Consider the following 21,853-nt stretch of genomic DNA (forward strand, 5'->3'; position numbering starts at 1 on the left):
GGTATCTGAAGTTGAACTCTGAAGGAATATCAGATGTCTCATTCATGTTTTGATCAAAAGTTCTGAAATACTATGTTTGATTATAATGATGTAGGTACTAATCACAAACCTGAATGTGAGAGTAATGAGAATTCTGAAGTAGTGTGTACTACTGATTTCTTCTATTGGTTGGAGAACAATGTTACTGATGTATGTAGAACAGGTGATGACTGTATTGGATCTGAATTAGGTGGTATTTTTGATGTGAATCTGAATGAGAGCTATGAAATCACTGAGTTTGGTAAGTCTGAGACTGGTAGCTTACTGAAAATGAATGTAGGTGATGTTTGTGACTGTAATGGAGATGAAACTTGTGTTGTTAATGATGTTACTGATGAAGTAATTTTGGGAGAATATTATGATGATGATGATGATTGATGATGAGAATCAGGTTTTTGTTGAGTTTAATAATAATGAAGTTTCAGAATTATTTGTGAATAGAGGTGAGGTAAGTGATGTATGTGAAGATGTAAGTGAGAGTCGTGGAATACCAGTCCAGTCACAGCAGTTTTTCATTAATGTCATACAGAGTAATGATCCAAACAGTAAAAAGGTGGGTTATCTGTAAGCTTAGAGAATAAAGGTGAAAACTTTTTGAAATTTGTTTGGGACCAAATTGATGATATCATAGAAATGTGCATTCTGGAATAAGTTAGCTGTGGTTAGCCAAAATTTCTATCCAAATTGGTGGAATGAAGTGAAAGAAAATCTAAGTAGGAAATGTAATTTTGACAGTAATATACTGTGTGTTCCTTCTGCAATTAGTTATGTTAGCTGTGCTATGGAACCCTTTCAGTGTAGTCAATCTTTACCTGATAACATGTGTAACCACAGTAATGCTATGACACCAGTAAAGTTGATAAAACTCTGCAAAAACAGTGTGGATGTAGCATTTGATGAAACTGAAAGTGATTTCTTACATGAAGTGTCCACTAACAAAGATGATGATTCAGATTATGGATGTCCTTACATTAAAATTAAGATTGATCAGTGGGAAGGGATTTGTTTGACTGATACAGGTAGCCCGATTTGTGTTATATCTGAACAATTTAGAGACAAGATCCATTACAGTATGATTTTTGAGGAAATGCCCATTGTACATGTAAAGATAAGAGATGCCACTGGTAAGCAAAGCAAGTATGAGAAAATGTCAAGCACTGTTAACATTTAGTATAAAGGACAAGACATATGAACATGGATGCATAATGATACTTAGTCTAAAAGAAAATATTCACTATGTCTGTAGATTTTCAAGACTATGTAATTTTGTTTTGTTTGCCATGAATGTAGTATGTAAGATCATGTAGTTTCTGGAGTTCTATCTTATCCACTGACTGAGTTTAAATCTATCCGCATATGCATAAGACTAGATAACTGCATTTTGTTTGTCTGGAATTTAGTATGTAAGATGATGTAATTTCTAGAGTTCTATCTTATTTATTGACTGAGTTAAAATCTATGATACACTATATGAATATGTTCTTGTAATAGATTTGTGCTTTAGAATTTGACACATGCTATGAGACTAAATGAGTAGATCTTTTTGCTATTTTGAAATGGGACAATGTTCACAATTTGTACAGCAAAGATTAGGAATAGTATCTGAGAATAAATGTGTGTTGAGAATATATGTGTGTCTTACCTTAATTAGTTCATTCATTTTCTTTTCATTACACTTGACTATGTTTATTAATGTTTCTTATGTGAACACTTTTCAATTTCACCTGACATGAATCCCACATAATTGACTTTGAAAAGTTAATAAGGAGAACATATCTCATGTGATGTGAAGGAGGTATTGAACTGCACATTTAGTACACAAAACAATGTTTCAGGATTTGATGTGATTGCTAGACAGGAAGTTATCTATCTGTTGGAGTGTTTGATGAGAACTCTAAGGAGGAAACTGAAAGATGTGGGCAGATCCATTCCCCACACTGCTGAATGGCTGTTCCCTACTGGACGAGTCAACTTTCAAGAGATCGTGGGTGCTGGGTAACGTACAGCATGCCCTTTCTACTAAATGATAAACAAGAAACAACTCTAACATACAGCAAACACAGAGTAGGGATTGAATCAATATCAGCCATTGACACAAAATACTAGATAATGGCCTCTCAACTTTTCCACACACTAAGATCTTCTGCATATGCGTGTTGCCCAGTTTTCAACCCACTTTCCATTATGCGGTCATCTTGGACTTTCCTTATCCCTTGAAATCCAGAAAAGAACTTCCTTCTTCATTTTCCACCCATTCACTGGCTACATGTCTCACTTGCATGCATTTAATTTTCATTATACTCATAATAACTCCCTCCACTACAACCTGTTCCCTGATCCACTTGTTTGTTTTCCTGTCTGTCCTAGAAATTCCCAACATGCATATCTCCACTGCTTGTTAAGCAAACTTCAATTCTTTAAAGATTTTCAGGCTCAAAATCCACAACTCACTACTGTAAGTCTAAACTGCTAATATAAACTGATTGTAAACTTTCCTTTTCAGACACTGGGAAGCTTAGTTTTCAAATCGCTAATATTACTTTACCAAAAGCACTTGAGGTGATTATTACTCTTCTGTTTCTTTCTTTTGTTGTTTGTTCAGCGATTGTCTTCAGCTCTCCTAAACAAAAATCCATTCATTGGTTCTACGATTTCATTGTTTGTTTATATTCATTGTACATTATATCAGTTTTATAATTTGATTTTCAAGCCTATGTTCAAACTTGATCTATTAAGTTTCTCCATCTGTTATTGAAATTTAAGTGAAATCAAGACAAATACAACTATATAATCAGAAATATGTTATGTTGCATTAACATGTCTACCTTCATTGTTTTCCCAGTTTAACGATCTGAGAACATTCTCTTGCACTCGAGCACAGGATATGTGTGCATGATAACTGTTAACACGAATGTTCTTATTTGACTTCTCTCTTAAGTTTAATGACTTCTCTCTTAAGTTTAAATCTTATTCTATCCTGATGAAGACTAATGGGAGATGTAACACTGACATTTACATATTCTTCAGTATGTCAGTGAAAGAAAATAGCAACATGTCTAGTATCTTAGTTGCAAACACCGTGCAGCATTATACATGGGCATAACAATTAACAAGCTGTCTCTCCACATGAATGGCTACCACCAAACTGTGGCCAGGAGATAGCTGGACCACCCAATTGCTTGACTTCAACAACTGCTCCACAGTCTGTGCTGCCTGTATTCTTCCCTGCAAAGATGCAAACTCTACCTTCAATATACTCTTCATTGCCACAACCCCCTTGGCCTCAATCTTCATTGGTCTGTATCCCCACCTGTCTCTTCCTCTTCCTTGCTCTCATCCAAACTCAGACATCCTGTTAACCCCCCCGTACACCTTTCCTGTTCTCTGCTGCTCTCCTCCCCCTTATCCCATTCCTCCCCTCCAGTAGTGTTTTGACATTTGGGCTCGCACCACTACAAGTCATGTCATCTTCACGATATATGGTGAAGAAAGTTGCGCAATTTATTTCAATGCATGGTAACCGAATCTGCTATATTGTTTTTTTTTTTTCTTTCAAAATACTATGAAATTTTTGTGTTCTTTATATTTGTTAAATGTCCAATGAAGAGCCAGGGCACAAGTGGATGGATCTTCTGGCACAGTATGGAGATTTTGAGGTGTCAGAGCAGGTAATTTCCGATCCGACAGCCAATCCAGTAAAGAGGTATACTTCTGTATGCATCCTCTTTGGTTTGAAGCTGCGCAGTACTTACACTAGAATATCCTTGGCTTCCCTCTGATACCCATGCCTCCATCATTGCTACTCTCCCTGTTTATGTTTCCCCCGTTGCTTCAGAACCTGGGTTGTGAGTAACTGAATTAACTTTCCCTTCTTCCCCTTTTTTCCCCTCTCCTCCCTGACAAAGGAACAAAGTTCCGAAAGCTAGGATACATAAATTTTCTGTTCTGTTTTGTGTATCTATTGGCTGTACTGAGCTGAGCTAAGTACTGGCCAGCCCCTCTATCTCTTTGTTAGTATTTGTTTCACAAATTGCCTTATCTATCTCACATGTAATTACTTTTGGAATGTCATCAGCATCACTATTTGCTATCTGTGGTTCTGATGCATTTCTTCAGTTCAATAAACATTTAAAAAATCTCAGAATGCTCGTTCAATTTTCTCTTGGTTGTCAGTGACTGTGCCATCTGCCATTTTAATGGGTGAACCCAGGTGTCTACCCAACATAAGTTTCTTGCAATATTTTGAAAAAGGATAGATTGCTACTCACTATATAGTGGGAGTCTTGGGTTGCGGAGACCAAACATACATTTTTGCTCTGTTTTCTTCATATTCTTATTGTTTTCAATTGTTTCTATTGCCATAATTTTGATGTATCTTCTCACATCCTGAAGAAATATTCAAACACTTTTGTTTAATTCAGCACTTATAGGAACATCCACATTGCCCAAACAAACTTACGGTGAGTACTTTGAAGGACCACATTCATTTACCCCCTTTCCTCTTCAGTCTCAAATGGTGTGCAAGAAGAACTACTGTCTGATACTCTCAGAATTTTAAATAGTAGATACCTCTGTGACGTGAAGCAGCTTTCTTGTGACATCTGCCACTGGAATTTGATGAGCAATCCTGTGATGCTCTAACACTTACTAAATGAACTCATGATGAAACACACTATTCTCCTTTGGATCTCCTGTATTAATCTTATCTAGAAAGTGTTGACATTGCTGACTATTCTCAGGATTTTAGGTTCCTGACAAAATAATAAAAACGAGATAACTCAAGGTTTTATATTGAGGGGTTAATTATGTAAGTGCATAACTGCATTTACTGACCTGAACATCTTTCACTTTTCTGGATTTCATCTCCACCAACAGTGCTTAACTGGACAAGCCTACATGCAAAGTTCTTCACAAAGTTCATATGATTTGACTGACTATGAAAAAAAAGGAAAAACATATAAAAGAGACTTAACATGTCTATAATATTAATATAATGATAATAATTACTGCACATCTGTTCCAATACACATAAATATAACTCCCAAATTAGTACTTACCTTAATATATAAACTGGCAGTGGAATTAGAGCTGCTGACATGAAATACCACAGTGCTTCCAGTGGCATGTTGTCCTGGAAAAATAATTTTATGGTTATAAAATTAAAGAAAAGTGCTTTGTGATTTTTTAATCTACAAAAAGGCCCTTCTATTGAACACATCCCTCATCAATTCAGCATACATACAAGATGAAAGAAATTAACACCAAAAGAATTTTCTGTTGGCTAAGAGCTTCAAGTCTGTGACTTACAGCAATAAAATTTACAAGGATTTCCCCTTATTAAGCTAATCAGAAGCCATGTTAGGAAGCTCAGTAAGTTCTCATTAAAAAATCTTACTGAGCTTCCTAACACGACTTCTGATTATCTAAATACAGAGAATAAGGGAAAATCATCATAAATTTTATCACTGTAAGTCACAGACTTGAAGCTCTTAGCCAGCATGTAATGGGAAGAAATTACTATCAGCATAATACAGTGTTTGATTATGGATGCACTCCCACTCTTGTTTGTTTAATTTAGTCTGTTGCTTTTTCCAAGGATCATATGCAGTCCAATTCCTTATGCCTCTCGCCTTATATTGAAAATAGGTCAACAGTTCTTGTTTGTTGACAATACAAGTACTGCAATCAATTCAGTTAGATGCATAGCAGCACATACAACAGCAAAGAAAATTTACACAAATATTTTCTGCAGATGGAGTCTCCCAATACACACCACATACAAATTAAGTGAGGCAGGACACAGCTTCACCACCCACACAGAACCTGAGAGAAAGGCAATAGAAACATACCATTTTTACACATCTTGGTTTTCATATTGATAATTACTTGAATTAGGAGCCTTGTTTATTACACCCACAAAGTAACTTGGCATTTCACATGGGGGTGTTAGGAATACGGGAATATGAAGAGTAACTTCAGCCTCTTTCATACCAGCTATTTTATGCCTCATTACACTACTCATAGTGAATGAGTCTACTGCAGCACTCTTGGAGTATTTATCCTGTACTGGGACTCAATTGTGTTTACACAATCATGTCAAAATTGTGTGGACAGAGTGATGTCTGCTGTAGAGTTTGGCACTCATTTTTTGTGTTAAGGACAATTCGCACTGGATGTCAACTGAACGTTGTGAAACAGAAGAGTATGTTCTTGGCAAATGATGGTGAGTTCACATAGGTAAAACATCAACACAATGTCACATTGCATAGCACAATACTGAAAGTGAAATTAAAGTGGAGCATCCTTCTTATAAAAAGATGGAATACAATGAAGTGACATCATTAAGAAACTAGGAATGATAGTAGAGTTTATTAATAACCAAAGAACCATTTTGTAATCAATGTTCTTGAAAAAGGTCCTATGGTAAATTTTTCACACAGCTGAGAACGAGAACAACAAGAAAAGTATCATATAAAAATATCAACATATATTTGTTTTAGAAGATATACATATATAAACATATAAAACAGTATTTAGAAGGCAGTACATAGCATCATTTTACTTTATACACTGGATTTTGATATTTTTCTAAGTGGCAAATACACTAAAAAAATAATAAAATAAAATAATTAAAAAACACAATATCTTTCTCCTTCAATAAAGCTGACTGTTTCATACTTGAAACATTTTTCACTAAAAAAAACTTTTTTGTCTATTTATGTTCTATTTATGCACAGTGCAGGCTATTTCTTTACCCTGCTATATGAAACCTATATCATGTTTTGCTTTCCAATATTTGATCTCACTGGTGGTGAACACAATTACGAAAAATGTCAAGCCCTTACGCAACCATCACAATTTGTGGTGGTGGTGGTGGTAAGCGTTTAACGTCCCGTCGACAACGAGGTCATTAGAGACGGAGCGCAAGCTCAGGTTAGGGAAGGATTGGAAAGGAAATTGGCCGTGCCCTTTCAAAGGAACCATCCCGGCATTTGTCTGAAACGATTTAGGGAAATCACGGAAAACCTAAATCAGGATGGCTGGAGACAGGATTGAACCGTCGTCCTCCCCACAATTTGTGACAAACACAGATTGAATAATAAAATAAAGCTTAAGAAGAGACAAAAGCACAAAACCCATTATTGAGTAAATTGGTTCACTTCCGATGATACCAGATAACAACAAAACACTGACCTCACTGACCCACTCACGACGTGATTGGCAGCTGACTTACTTGTTGGTAGGACCATGCACCCAACACCAATAGTCAATTTAGACATGAAACTTGTTCATGTTCAATAGCCCTAACAGTCTCTCCCAGTAGCACCCGTGTAAAGTGCCAAATTACGGTGTGCATAGAATACAATTTAACAATGGAAAATCCGAGATGGAATGTAACAATATTATGAAAAGGAAAGTTGCTACTCACCATATAGCAGAACAGTAGATACGCCCAACAAAAAGACTCGGCCTTAGTCAAAAATAGACAAAACACGCACACATACTCTCTCTCTCTCTCTCTCTCTCTCTCTCTCTCTCTTCTCTCTCTCTCTCTCTCTCTCTCTCTGCAGATCAGCAGCACCAGTACATAATGGGAGAGGCGAATGTATGGGGGCATGGAGGAGGCTGGTGCGGGGAAGGGGAGAGATAGTAGGGAAGGAGTGGGGGACACTGCAATGTTGCTGGTGGACAGCAGAATACCACTGTGGAGGGGTGGGAAAGATAGTGGGCAGGGCATTTCTCTTTTCAGGGCATGACGAGGCATAGTCAAAACCCTGGCAGAGAATGGAATTCAGCTGCTCCAGTCCTGGGTGGTACTGAGTTACGAAGGGAATACTCCTCTGTGGCTGGATGGTGAGACTTTGTGAGGAGGTGGGAGACTGGAAAGATAAGGCAGAGGAGATTTGTTTTTGTACACGACTGGGAGGATAATTATGGTCTGTGAAGGCTCCAGTGAGACTCTTGGTATATTTCAAGAGGAACCACTCGTCACTGCAGATGTGATGATCACGGGTGGCTAGGCTGTTTGGAAGGGACTTCTTGATATGGAACAGGTGGCAGCTGTCGAAGTGGAGGTATTGCTGGTGGTTAGTAGGTTTGATATGGACAGAGGTACTGATGTAGCCATCTCTAAGGTGGAGGCCAACATCTAGGAAGGTGGCTTGTTGGGTTGATTAGGACCAGGTGAAGCAAATAGGGGAGAAGCTGTTGAGGTTATGGAGGAATGTGGATAAGGTGTCCTCACCCTTGATCTAGCACTACACAGTCCTCATTCCACCCAGTCTTTTTACTTCTCTCCTTGGCCCTAGCCTCCTAATCGCACTTAGCTGCCCTACCCTCTCTCCACCTCGTCCCTGCGCACTCCCCCGCAGCACTTCACTGTCCCCCCAACCCCTACCCAACTATCATTCCCATCATGCACTGGTGCTGTTACTTGCAGTGTGGCTTCAGTTTCCAGAGAGAACAGTCATGCTTGTGAGCTGCGTTTGTGTGTGTGTGTGTGTGTGTGTGTGTGTGTGTTTTGATGAAGGCCTTCATGGCCAAAAGCTTACTTGTGACAGTGTTTTCACTGTGTATATCGGCAACTCAGCATCTCCGCTATATGGTCAGAAGCAACTTCCCTTTTCATTAAATTGTTAGAGTAAAATTTAAACATTTTAGTTCATTCCCTATTGCTCTACATATTATGCCAATTTTTAATTTGAAAAATTACAGATATTTTGCATATCATCATCTTTAATAGAGGGTGTCTCAAAAGGAAGTTTATATTTGAAGAGCTCTTTGCACATGTGCTTGTAAATCAGAGGAGATTGAGGGGTATGTTGATTGCTTGCTTGGCCTTTAGGAATTCAGTCAATAGGGAGTGCTTCTTGGGAGTAGACAACACGTTCTCTGTGTCAGAATGATAAAAAAATTTTAAGTGATCATGGATTGTGTAATGTAAATGATGCTTCATGTGTTTCCCTTATCCGGAAATGGGCCCAAATGTTTGAGGAGTTCAATTCAACATCTACATCTACATCTATACTCTTGTAACAGTTATTAGGGTTTCTTCCTGTTCCATTCGCGTACAGAGTGCTGGAAGAATGACTGTTTCAATGCCTCTGGGTGTGCAGTAATTATTCTAATATTATCCTCACAATCCCTGCGTGACTGGAATATAGGAGGTTGTAGTAGATCCCCAGAGTAATCATTTAAAGACGGTTCTTGAAACTTTGTTAACAGACTTTCTCAGGATAGTTTAAATCTGTCTTCAAGAATCTCCCATTTCAGTTCCTTTAGTATCTCTGTGGCACTCTCCTATGGTTTAAACATATCTGTGACCATTCATGCTGCCCTTCTCTATGAACAGTCAACATCCCATTCCCTGTTAGTCCTATCTCGTATGGGTCCCACACAGTTGGGCAATATTGAAGTATGGGCCGCATGAGTGATTTGTGAGCAATCTCTTTAGTAGTAGTGATGGCACTTTCCCGGTATTCTACCAATAAACCAAAGTTTACCACCTGCTTCATCCGTGACTGAACCTATGTGATCATTCCATTTCATATCCCTACAAATTGTCACACCCAAGTATTTGTATGAGTTGGCCAATCCCAACTGTGACTCAGTGATATTATAGTCATTTTTTCATTTTATTAAGTGTACAATTTTACATTTCTGAACACTTAGAGCACCATGTTGAAATCTTACCAAGATCTGACTGAATATTTATGCAACTTCTCTCAGATAGTACTTCATTGCAGGTAACTGTGTCATCTGCAAGAAGCCTGATTTCACTATTAATATTGTCTGCAAGGTGATTAATATACAACATGAACAGCAAGGGTCCCAACACACTTCCCTGGGGCACACCCAAAGTTACTTCTACATCTGACAATGACTCTCTATCCAAGATAACATGCTGTGTCCTCCCTACCAAAAAGTCCTCAATCCAGTCACAAATTTCCCTTGATACCCCATATGATCATACTTTTGACAATAAGAATAGGTGTGGTATTGAGTCAAATGCTTTTCAGAAGTCAAGACACACTGCATCTACCTGGTTGCCTTGATCCAAAGCTTTCAGTATGTCATGTGAGAAAAGTGCGAGCTGGGTTTCACATGTTCGGTGTTTTCAAAAACCATGCTGGTCGGTACTGAGGTGGTCATTCTGTTCCAGATACCTCATTATGTTTGAGATAAGAATATTTTCTAAGATTCTACAACAAATCAATGTCAACGATACTGGAGGGTAGTTTTGTGGATCACTTCCACTACCCTTCTTGTAGACAGATGTGACCTGTGCCATTTTTTTGAAGAACTGGGCACGGTTTTTTGTTCAAGGGATCCACGATAGATTATAGTGAGAAGAAGGGCTAACTCATCAGCAAATTCAGTATAGGAACTAACAGGGATTATATCTGTGCCTGGAGCTTTGTTAAATTTTAACCCTTAACCCGAAACATCGGTCTCTCAGACACCTCGTTCATTTTAAATGTCGAGTGTGGCAGCACTGCAAAAAAGTGGGGCTTCACTTTCCCAGTACCTTTGCTGCAATATTTGCCACGTGTAAAGCAGCAGTCAACAATCAGTTTTACTTTGTCAGTGAAGACGTACAGAGTATTGTTTAGAGGAGTGTGCCTGAGATACTGCATGTTTCATATTAAATAAACAAATTTGGTAGGTCCAATACACCGCATTTTTCTAACTAAGACATATTCTGCTTTCAGTGGATGTTATTTTACAGCATCTTCTTCTATGAGTGAATTTATGTCATATTTCAGGTATAACATGGATCAACTTTCTAAGAAGAGTAACATATCTGCAGCTAATCCAGGCTTGGAAGCTTGAGTGCAAGCGCAGTTACAGGATTTAAATGAAGAGGAAAATGGTATTGATGATGACACGTTTGACAATTTGGATGATGATCCAGATTTCATGATAGGTGATGGTCACCATGAAACAGAGAGTGATACTAGTTAAGAAAGTGTTTTATTGGAAGAAGAGCCTGGAGCGGTCTATACAACAGATAATACCTCACAGCAAACACAGTACTTTTATGGTAAAAATAATTTCCAATGGGAACATTCTGAGCCTGTTAGAATGAGAAGAATCCTAGAGCACAACATTCTGAAAGGGGGAATGCCTGGCCTAACAGCAAAACATCAATGTTTGTGAAAAGTCCTACTATATCTCAAATATGGGTGAATTTATTGGATGATGACATGATATATGAAATAGTTTTACATAAAAATGTTAAACTGAGTACAATAATGGCAAAATTGCAGGAAACAATTAATCTATCCAATTCCCCTGAATGGTACTAACATTTCATCCACTGTAATGTTGCCTTTTATACAGCATAAATGCTGAGAATTGAAAACGAATTTCTCAAAAATGTTTGATATTGCAGCTGTGCAATCTGACTTCTTTCTTTCATCTTTCGTAGTCGCACCGTCAAGTCTCACACTGCTTAGAAGAATTTCAAAGCGCTTTGCCGACATTGTCACCACAAATATAGGACGATTGGTCAGATCCTTTTCGAAAAGAGACAACATATCTCCATGAGATGATTTGAATACTGATGTCATCATTTAAAGGCCTATGAAAGCTTTGATTTAAATGTTGTCAGTATCTCTGTAATTGGATGAATAAATTGTTTCCTGCAATTTTGCCATTATTTTAGTCAGTTTAACATTTGTATGTAAAACTATTTCATCTATCATGTCATCATCAGATAGATACACCCATACTTGAGATTTAGTAGGACTTTGTCACGAACTTCGATGTTTTGCTGTTAGGCCAGGCATTCCCCCTTTCAGAATGTTGTGCTCTGGGGTTCTTCTTGTTCTAACAGGCTCAGAATGTTCCCATTGGAAATTATTTTTACCTAAAAGTACTGCGTTTGCTGTGAGGTATTATCTGTAGTATAGACCGCTCCAGGCTCTTCTTCCAATAAAACACTTTCTTAACTAGTATCACTCTCTGTTTCATGGTGACCATCACCTATCATGAAATCTGGATCATCATCAGAATTGTCGACAATTAATTGGGAAAATTACAATTTTGTTAGTGGTGGGTGTGATAAGGCATCCTGTGAAACTTTACTAAATGCTTTCTCCAAAAACTACCTATAACAGAGAGTTAGAAACCCCATTCATGATGGAAGTATATTGGATGTAATGGCATCAAATAGACCTGACCTGTTTGAGATATTCACATCAAAATTGGTATCAGTGACCATGACGCAGTTGTGGCACTAGCCAATGGCAGTCTTTTACGCACTTGTCGACATCAGTTGTGTGAACAGTTTTGTTCTGTATTTGTGCTACAGAGGAAACCCCATGCTAACTCGTCTCAAATTCACCAAATGTTTGGCCATGGAGCTGATAGAGCCACATCTAAGAAGACACCTGGAAATTCAAAATTTACATAGAAATATCAAGGAAATGATCCACTAAGTTCTGGGAGGCACTCAGCAATCAAGCGAAGGCATACCAAGTGATAGAATAGACAAAAGGAAGATGTTTATGAAGTGCCCTGCATCCAATAAGAGGAAAACGGCATATTAGTGTATCAAATGTGGTCACCCAGTTTGCCTGGAATGCAGCAGAAAGATGTGTGTCTACTGTGCAAAAGATATGTGATTTAATATTTCAGTTGAGTTGAGTATTATCTTTTTTTACATTTTCTGCGACATTTTATTTATATTTAGGAATTTTGTTGTCTGGTGTAACAGTGGTGAAAATCATATGAAATCTGACACTGAATGACTCCACGTACTTGTGATATTTCATGTTTATTTTATGTAATTTAAACGAAAAAGTGTTTATATAGGCTGAAAAATACTAAATTTGCTTATAACATGAATTAACTGACTACTTGATTACTGTCAACTTATGTGGAATTCTGTGATATAAAATATTAGGTGGTCTGAGAGACTGCTTGTTTCCATTTACCCACATTTCAGAGATGTTTCAGGTTAAAGGTTAACAATTTCAGCTGTTTCTAAACACTACTGATGCTAATACTTATTTCATTCATCTTTTTTTCAGAGCTACAAGGATTAAACTGGGGCAATTCTCCTGGGTTTCCCTTAGTAAAGGAACATTTGAAAACTGAGTTCAGCATTTCATCTTTTGCTTTGTTACCCTCAATTTCAGTTTCTATCTCATTCGCTAGGGACTGGACCCTAACTTTAGTGCCACTAACAGCCTTTACATACAACCAGAATTTCTTTGGATTTTGTGAAATGGCATCTGACAATATTCCGCTATGGTAGTCATTGAAGGCATGACACATTGCTCTCTTGACAGCCACATGCATTTCATTCAGCATCTCTCTATCTATAGGCCTGTGCTTTGTTTTACACCTTTTATCCAGTAATCTCTGTTTCTTCAGAAGTTTCTTCACAGTGACTGTATACCACGGAGGTTCCTCCCCATTATGAACTGTTGTACTGGGTACATATCTATCCAGTGTGAGGTCAACTATTCTTTTAAACTTGAGCCACAGTTCCTCTACATGCTCCTGACCTGTGCTGAAAGTTTAAAGTTCCTCATTGAGATATGACATTACTGATTTTTTCCTAGTTTACTGAACATATACATCTTTCTGATTGTTTTAAATGTCCTTTGTACTTTGGTAATCATTGTTGCCACAACCACGTCATGGTCACTGATATCAGTTTTGATGTGAATATCTCAAACAGGTCAGTTCTATTTGATGCCATTACATCCAATATACTTCCATCATGAATGGGGTTCCTAACTCTCTGTTATAGGTAGTTTTCAGAGGAGGCATTTAGTAAAGTTTCACAGGATGCCTTATCATGCCCACCACTAACAAAATTGTAATTTTCCCAATTAATTGTTGGATGACTGAAGTTTCCACCAATGATTACAGTATGATTGGGGAACTTACGTACACGTGAACTGAGGTTTTCTCTGAAGTTTTCAGTTACATCAGGAGATGAGTCTAGTGGGAAATCTAAGGACCCAATTATCATTTTATGCCAACCCCTGATACTGAGTCTTTCCCAAACAATTTCACATTCAGCTTCAGTTTCTATCTTGGTGGATTTGAGTTTATTGTTTGCCGCGACAAATACACTACCTCCATTTCCAAATTGCCTCTTCTTTCGATATATACTTAAATTTTTCCCAAAAATCCAACTGCTGTCAATTTCAGGTTTCAACCATCATTCTGTACCTAGTATTACGTGAGTTCACTGCTTTTCATGAGCACTTCAAACTCTGGCACTTTGCTTCAAATGCTTCGGCAGTTTACCATTAGGATTCAATTACTATCACCTGTGACAGGCATTTCTTTCAATCTTACACTGATACTTCTAGGTTTCCTACAGCCATCGTTATCTGGGTTGGATGGAGAGTCACCCAATCTAAAAAAAACTCTTGTGTGCACTCCACACACACAAATAGCTACAATGTGTAGTGCACACCTGAGCTATTTAGAAGGCCCTACAGTTTTCAGTCCTATGATGCAAGTCCAGAAAGCCGCAACCTAGCTTGTCATAAAACTTCCGAAGTCTCTGGTTCTGTCCTTCCACTTGACTCACAAGCAAAGGGCCATGATCAGTTCGGGGCAACAATGCTGCAAATTGTGAGCTTTGTTGAGACTCCAAGCACAGGGCTGGTCTTCTCAATCTGCTCTGCCAGTCACTGGAATGACCCAAGAATGACTTTAGAGCCCAGATGACAGGCATTATTTGTTCCCATGTGTGCCACAATCTGCAGCTGGTGTCACCCTGTTCCCTCAATGGCTGCTGGAATAGCCTCTTCAACAGGTTGAATGAGGTTCCCAGGCATACACACTGAGTGCACCTAGTGTCCTTTTTTGTCCCTTGCTGCCTTTTCACTAAGGGGGTGCCATCATTCGCCATACGTTTGAACTGCTGACAATTAATAGACCCCTACCCTTTTGTGTTTGCCTCCTCCTGACACTGGACAAAACAGATTTCCCCAACACAGGTGAAGTGAATCCCACTGTTTCAGTTGCAGTGAAATACAGCACCTCTAACTTGTTGGTTAGGGGGAGATCGGTACAACACCTTGAGTCCTACCTGGTCCCTGTCCACCCTGTATGGGACGCCTAGATCCACCATTGACATGCCACTCGCAATCAAGTGGATGAGTAATGAAAGATCCTGTACTTTCTGCAGAGGAGACAGGATCCACAGGAGAGGATAGTACTTGAGACACTTCTGGTAGAGGTATCGTAGGTACACGACTCTTGGGAGCTCTTCCAACACACCAATTCGCAGCAACTGTCATAATTTCCAGCTGCTTACAAATGTCAACATACTTATCCCGTGTTTGAGAACAGCATTCACAGTGGAGTTGCATCTTGCTGGTGCACTGCATTGCAAGTTACTGAACAAAGGACTTTCCATTAAATCTGCTGATTATATTTTAATCTGTTGAGCTAGGAAGTTGCTATTTCCCTGTAAGAACTGAAGCAGATACACAAAGCGAGATTTCTATTAAGGCAACACAAAAACCAGTGATAGAAATTACTAGTTTCCTAAAATGTTTTGATGTTAATTACAGTTGTTAGCAAACTCGAAAATCAAGTTAATTTGTGATAAATGCAGATAATATATAGGACTACTTCTCTTTAAGGGAAAACTAGATGCATAAGAATGGTAGTTAGAAAATCTGCCACAGAAACTAAATCACGAACCTCAACTGCTCATAGATTATGGAAAGGACAATGGTACCTTACAAAAATCCTCAAAAATGCATGTTTATTTGAGTTGATATACAATGAAATTCAAGGATGATGTATAGTCTGGCTGAATTGTGAACCACAAATTCTGATTTGTTACAAATTAAATTACCTGCCCAAAACACACGTACCACTAACACACAAAAATATAATTTTGTAAGCATCCAAAAATTCTGAAACTAACCTATTTCTCACGTAATAGGTCAATGAAATTAGAGAAATGTTGTTTTGTACAAGGAGATGCCTACTGTCTTTAAAAATTTTATGAGCACAATTTTGTTTAAGCCTATAATTGACGATAACAATATTAGTTTATTGCGGGACTTACAAATGTTCAAAACAGGTACTGATACAATCAATGAAAGATTATGCAAAAAAACACTGGCCAAACCAAAATCCAGGCGACCAAGCCATGGAAAGTGTAAATCAGCCTGTTCGTGATGATCCTAACCTCTCCATTCGTAAGCGTACAAATTCTTTAAATATGCATCACTACAACAAATTCTGCAAAAAGACCTTAAATTGCACCCTTACAAAATCAAACTGGTGCAAGAATTAAAGCCTCAGGATTCCAGACATAGGCTGCAGTTTGTTAATGATGTCACTGAATGCCCTTCATTTAACAACATCTTTTTTCTGACGAAGCCCATTTTCACCTGAACAGTCATGTTAATAAGCAAAATTGCTGCTATCAGAGTGCAATGACTCCTAAATAGGAGCATGAGAAACCCCTTCATTCACCAAAAGTTGCTGTATGGGCTGTGATATTGGCTTGAGGAATAACTGACCTATACTTTTTTGAGGATGAGAGCGGTCGTGAAGTTGTAGTGAATTCAGAACATTATGTGATAATGTTAAATGACTTTTTGGTGTCTAATTGCAAAGCTTTACTAGTTATAACCAAAGAATATGATTTCAGCATGACAGAGCCAGAGCACACATGTCCAGTGTGTCTGTACTGCAAGTTTGTGAAATTTTCCCTGGCAAACTGATCTCCTGGAGAGATGACATAAATCCCCCCCGTCCAGATTTGAACCCTATACTTTTTCCTTATGAGGATATGTCAAACCTAAAATGTATGTCAATAATCCAACTTCTCTGGAGCTACTGAAAGAAAATGTCCGTAGCAACGTGGAAGCACTCCCAGTGTCTACATGCCGAGCCGTCATGCAAAATTTTGTTCAGCATTTAAATGAGTGCTGTAGGCATTCTGGATTGCATTTTAATGACATTATTTTAAGAAGTAAATTCCTAAACCATATATTTCAATAATAAATATTTTGTCGATAGATTTCACCTCTGTTTTATTTTGACACATCAAATATAATCTTCCTTTTGAGGCACCCATTAGTAAAACATCCTGAAACAGTTTACACTCAGGCCCAAGTTATTCACTGAGGAAAAAATGTGCAAGAGAGATGATGTGGTCTGTAAGAATCTAACACGAAATAAATTCGTTAAATAAGCAACTTGTTGAGAATTACTAAGACAAAAAGTTACATTCAACTTAAGTAAGTATATATTATTCTTGCCCAATTACAATCCAGGGCGGTCAGTTTATTAACTTACTCATCAGGTAGTGATTCTAAATGCAGAACTTCCTTTAACAAATAAAAAGAAAAGTTTAAGACACCACTTCAGTTACTTCCACACCTTTTTAAAGTTTATAAAATCCAAGGTATAGCTGCAGAAAACCAAATTAATGGCACTTTCCAGATATTTCAGCAACATTGCTCTCCTCTCAATACAATAATTAACATTAAATAAAATATTTGACAATTTAACCATAAATGTGTTTATGTTCTGGAATACTTCAATAAATTGGAGTTTTCCTCATTCATGTGATTACTGTTGTCGTTCCCAATTTAATATAGGCTATGATTATTGTTCAAGAATGTTGAGGAAAAAACTAGAACCTCTTGCTGAAAATGTTTTAAGATTAATTTTATGAACTGACCAGAGCCTCACAGTATCCTTTCCCCATCCAAAATTTGTCAACACAACCTTTAATTTGAATATCTACATTGAAATAAAAAAAATTATGAGAGTGAAAGTAAAAATTAACCTCCACATTCACAACTTAATCTTACTTAGGGCAGACAGAAGTCAATACCACTGTCAGTAAATTCTTCAATTTTTCATGAGTTACTAAGCAAATATTTTAATTTTGTTTTACCTACCTACTCGATATTTCAGTTTAATGGGTAAATATCAAAGATTTGTACAAGTTAATACTTCATTGTTTCTGTGCCACTCCAAGGCTACATAATGGTTAGCATTAAATCATTTTTCAAATAAATTACTTATTCACAAATGGTACTCTTCCTTTGGATCCATGAGTAATTGTTTACAACAAACTACATTAACCGTTTGCACTTCACAGAATGACAAAACCATAACATAATTTTACTAAACTAACAATTATAATGACACAAGTATGCGTCACACAGTGTAGGAACTGTTCCATTTCATTTTGTAGAAGTTATTCCGGTATTATCTGTCATAATTTAAAAAATATGATTGATAGCAGGACAGTTGTAAAAGTTCTGTATAAAGCAAGCAGTGAGATGACAGATTGTGGAGTGCGCATATGCCATCTAATGGCAGCAGGGTAAAGTAAGGCAGCTCGCCGCTGTAAAGTGCTGCCACCATCCTGCGAAGAACGCAGCCAATAATCTGTATCTGCATTTTAAATGTATAGCTGTAAATAATGTTTTCTGTATTAATCTCTCTATATTGTTAAGTAGATATTAGTTTTAAAAGTATTATGGACATTTATAATTAAAGCTGTAATGAGTAATGGCTTTAAGCTTAAGTTAAAATCTAAAGGGACTTCCTTGCGGAAGGGTAAGGTGGGAGAAATGTTGTGACAGAAAGGTCCACAACAGTTCTCTTTGTGAGTCGGAAGGGTTGTGATGGTTATGTGAACATCTTATGCAATACACTACAATTTATTACATAACTGTCAAAAAATTAAAGCTATGTGGGTCACATCTCTTAAGAATTCTAAGTGCAAAAATAAGCCCGACAAAAACTGGATTTTAAATAATCAAAAATCAATAATGTTGGAAACGAAGCATAGTTATTATTGAAATTTTACTTACAACTTGATTAAAATCATTCTGGAAACCAGCAATGTTAAATCTACTCTTTCCCACAAGTTTTTTCATTATAGTAATCAGTGATTCACACTGTTCCCTCTTTTCAGAATTCAATAAATCTCTCTGAAAGAAAACAAATATTCATAAAAGCTTGAATGTAAAAATAGTGCAATAACCACAAATAATGTAATATGCTAACTTCCAGCTTTTTAAAAATTTTCGCAGAAAGCAAGTATAGCACATAACGCAATTATCATTTTTTATTTCTCTATCAGGTATTTCTGGTATGTGGCTGTAGAAGTAATGTCTGCATTAATTGTACAGAAAATTCCATACACATTTCCACTTAATTTTAAAAAATTTATTTTGCTGCCTTTCAAATGCCTGGAGTCTCAATTTACAAACTTGGGCACATGCAATGTCTTAATTACTTGACAACAAACAATCAGAATACTATGACAAAATCAAGCACTGAAAAAGCCAGGGTGGAATATAACAATATTAGAAAAGGACAGTTGCTACTCATCATATAACAGAGATGCTCAGCATCTCTGCTATAATATTGTTAGAATATTATGACAATTGCGTTAAACAATACATTTGCTCTATACCTATGTTAAGACATGCAAACATACTCGAATATGATGAAAGTCTTTCAAGGATTATCTTTGATAAAACCTTCCATGGAAATCCTACGACAGGTAAGGACAGCTAATCAGTGACAAGCTTAAGTTAACTCCATGCCCACAGGCCACAGAGAGTAAGCTAACAGATGGATGTTTGAGAGACTGATAAATGCTAATTACACACCAACATCACAAACTGAACAAAATGCTCTTCGATTTCAAGTGCCATCAGTTGAGTTATAATTCTCAAGCTTCTGCCACCTGTCACTGCCATCATTTTAGGAGTTAAAAATACCAAATGTAGGATCCACAATCTTTCAAAAGTAGGCCAAATTTACACATGCATGGGAAGGCTTGTCAGGCAGCAGATGGCAAATGTGGACCACCACATGGCGACAAGCAGTCGTAAGGGGTTGACGCTACATTTTTAACTTAAACACCACGAAGAGTTCTTTATTTTTACATCTCTATTGCACTGATATTTGAGTTAACGGTGACTAGCTTTGAACATATCTGTTCATTATCAAACCATTAGCTAAGCAGTTCTAAAATAAGTAAAGAAACAACATCTATACATTTTGAGCTACTTATATTACTATAATGTTATCCGGAAACTCGGTACCAGTTGGAGGTCGCCTCCAGGGGTAACAAACATTTGATTTTCAATATTTGGTTTAATTGTTGAATGAATCTAAAAATTTAAAATGCTGTCATAATCTACTCATGAGGTATCATCTTATGTTGGAAGTTTAACACAATACAACAAGTAGTTCAGTTACAAATTGAGTGTTTCGTCTTGATGCAGTGTAAGTGACACAAATACCTGGACTCTATTCATTCAGTATTTGAGAATGAAAGCATTTAGCAACTTCCAATAAACTTCACATATAACTTCAAACCTTGCTGAAACTTTTTCTTGCTGGCAACCTTCACAAAATTATGAAAGGAAAAACTTTCATCACTTAGTACATTTATGCAGACTACAACATCAGGAATGACATTTTTATTTATTACTTCTTTACTACCAAGTCTAGTCATAAAACAGTTTGCAGACAGTATCTACCGATATTACTGAAGTACCAGGACAATTATATCATTGTGAGACACATAGTTCAGGAGACATGACATCATAAAGATTCAAAGGCATAAAAAACTAGTTTTTGCTCAATGGAAGCACTTAGCCACTTCCAATTAACTTGAAGCGTAATGTAAAACCTTTCCTAAAATTTTTCTTGTTGATATATTTAAAGTCAAATATTTAACTAGCTCACTTGTAAAGTACTCAGGAGTTTGAAGACATTTTATGCATGGGAGTTTGATTCTTTAAAGAACTGGGTGTTTACCGATTCGAAATTGTACAACTTTGAACACAATGATTCTTTAATGTCAGTGTTTAGTAGGCTCTTACATTAAAGACACAGATTGTTCAAAGTTGAATAGTTATGAATAGTTCAAAATGTATAGAGGCTATTTTATCAATTATTTAAGAACAACTGGGGACATTGTTCGATAATAAATGCACATGTTCAAAACTAATCACATTTAACTGAAATATCAATGTACTTGAGATAGAAAGATAAAGAAACAATAAGAATGAATACACCTGCTGATCCATTTGCCAATGAAATCTTGGAATTCCACAAGAGTATTTTGTATAGCCATGTGGTCATGAAAGACACTGAGGGCGCAATGCCATACACTAATATTCCAGGTAGGCAGTCAAGACAACAAAAACAAAAGGCAGCTAACCACAAATACGATCTAAGAATATATGGCAAGATTTCACTAATGACACAAGGATCAGTTTTAGATAACTTCTGGTAATGATAATATTTTGGCTGGACAAAGGGGGAAACCCTAACAAGCCTGACCAGCAGGGAGAACCAACTCGATCCCCTTAACGTCAACAAAGACAATCCGACCACTGTCTCAGGTCATGTTATACCATCTTTTTTTGCTTGCTTAGGATAATTAATGCAATTCAGAAACTCTTGCCATGCTTTCCTTCTGCTCTTTTTAATATTCACCAAGATTTTGGCCTTTGGCATGAAAGATTGCCAGGTTGTGTGGTGTGGTCTGGACTTCATTCCGTTCCTCATTTCACAAGGTAACAGGCTGTCTCTTAAAGTTTCCTGTAATCTCTGGTATAGACATAGCACATATGGATCATGCTTCTAATATGATCCTGATTATGTTCAAATCTAACTGGCAGTACACCATCGAGGTTTTCTCCTGAGCATTTATTTTTGGTAGCTTCCTGTTAAAGAAAGTGTATTCTAATAAGTAAATGGTCAGTTGGATGAAAATCGGTTCATTTCATACTTGACAATTTCAGAGACGAAAGTACACAGAAGGAAA

The 21,853-nt window shown here is 37.1% G+C and overlaps 1 protein-coding gene across 1 annotated transcript in view; it reads right to left on the reverse strand.

Annotated features, from left to right (window-relative positions):
- The window catches only part of LOC126235965 (Fanconi anemia group A protein-like), a 236,043-nt gene that overhangs the window by 179,041 nt on the left and 35,149 nt on the right, over positions 1-21,853 (reverse strand). The window contains exons 6-8 of the mRNA XM_049944936.1: positions 18,873-18,992; positions 5,097-5,170; positions 4,873-4,973 (exon numbers count right to left, since the gene is read on the reverse strand). Coding sequence (XP_049800893.1) covers positions 4,873-4,973; positions 5,097-5,170; positions 18,873-18,992 — 295 coding nt within the window. The remainder of the gene's footprint in view (positions 1-4,872; positions 4,974-5,096; positions 5,171-18,872; positions 18,993-21,853) is intronic.

The sequence above is a fragment of the Schistocerca nitens genome, chromosome 2, assembly GCF_023898315.1.
Source record: "Schistocerca nitens isolate TAMUIC-IGC-003100 chromosome 2, iqSchNite1.1, whole genome shotgun sequence".
Classification (NCBI taxonomy): Eukaryota; Metazoa; Arthropoda; class Insecta; order Orthoptera; family Acrididae; genus Schistocerca; species Schistocerca nitens.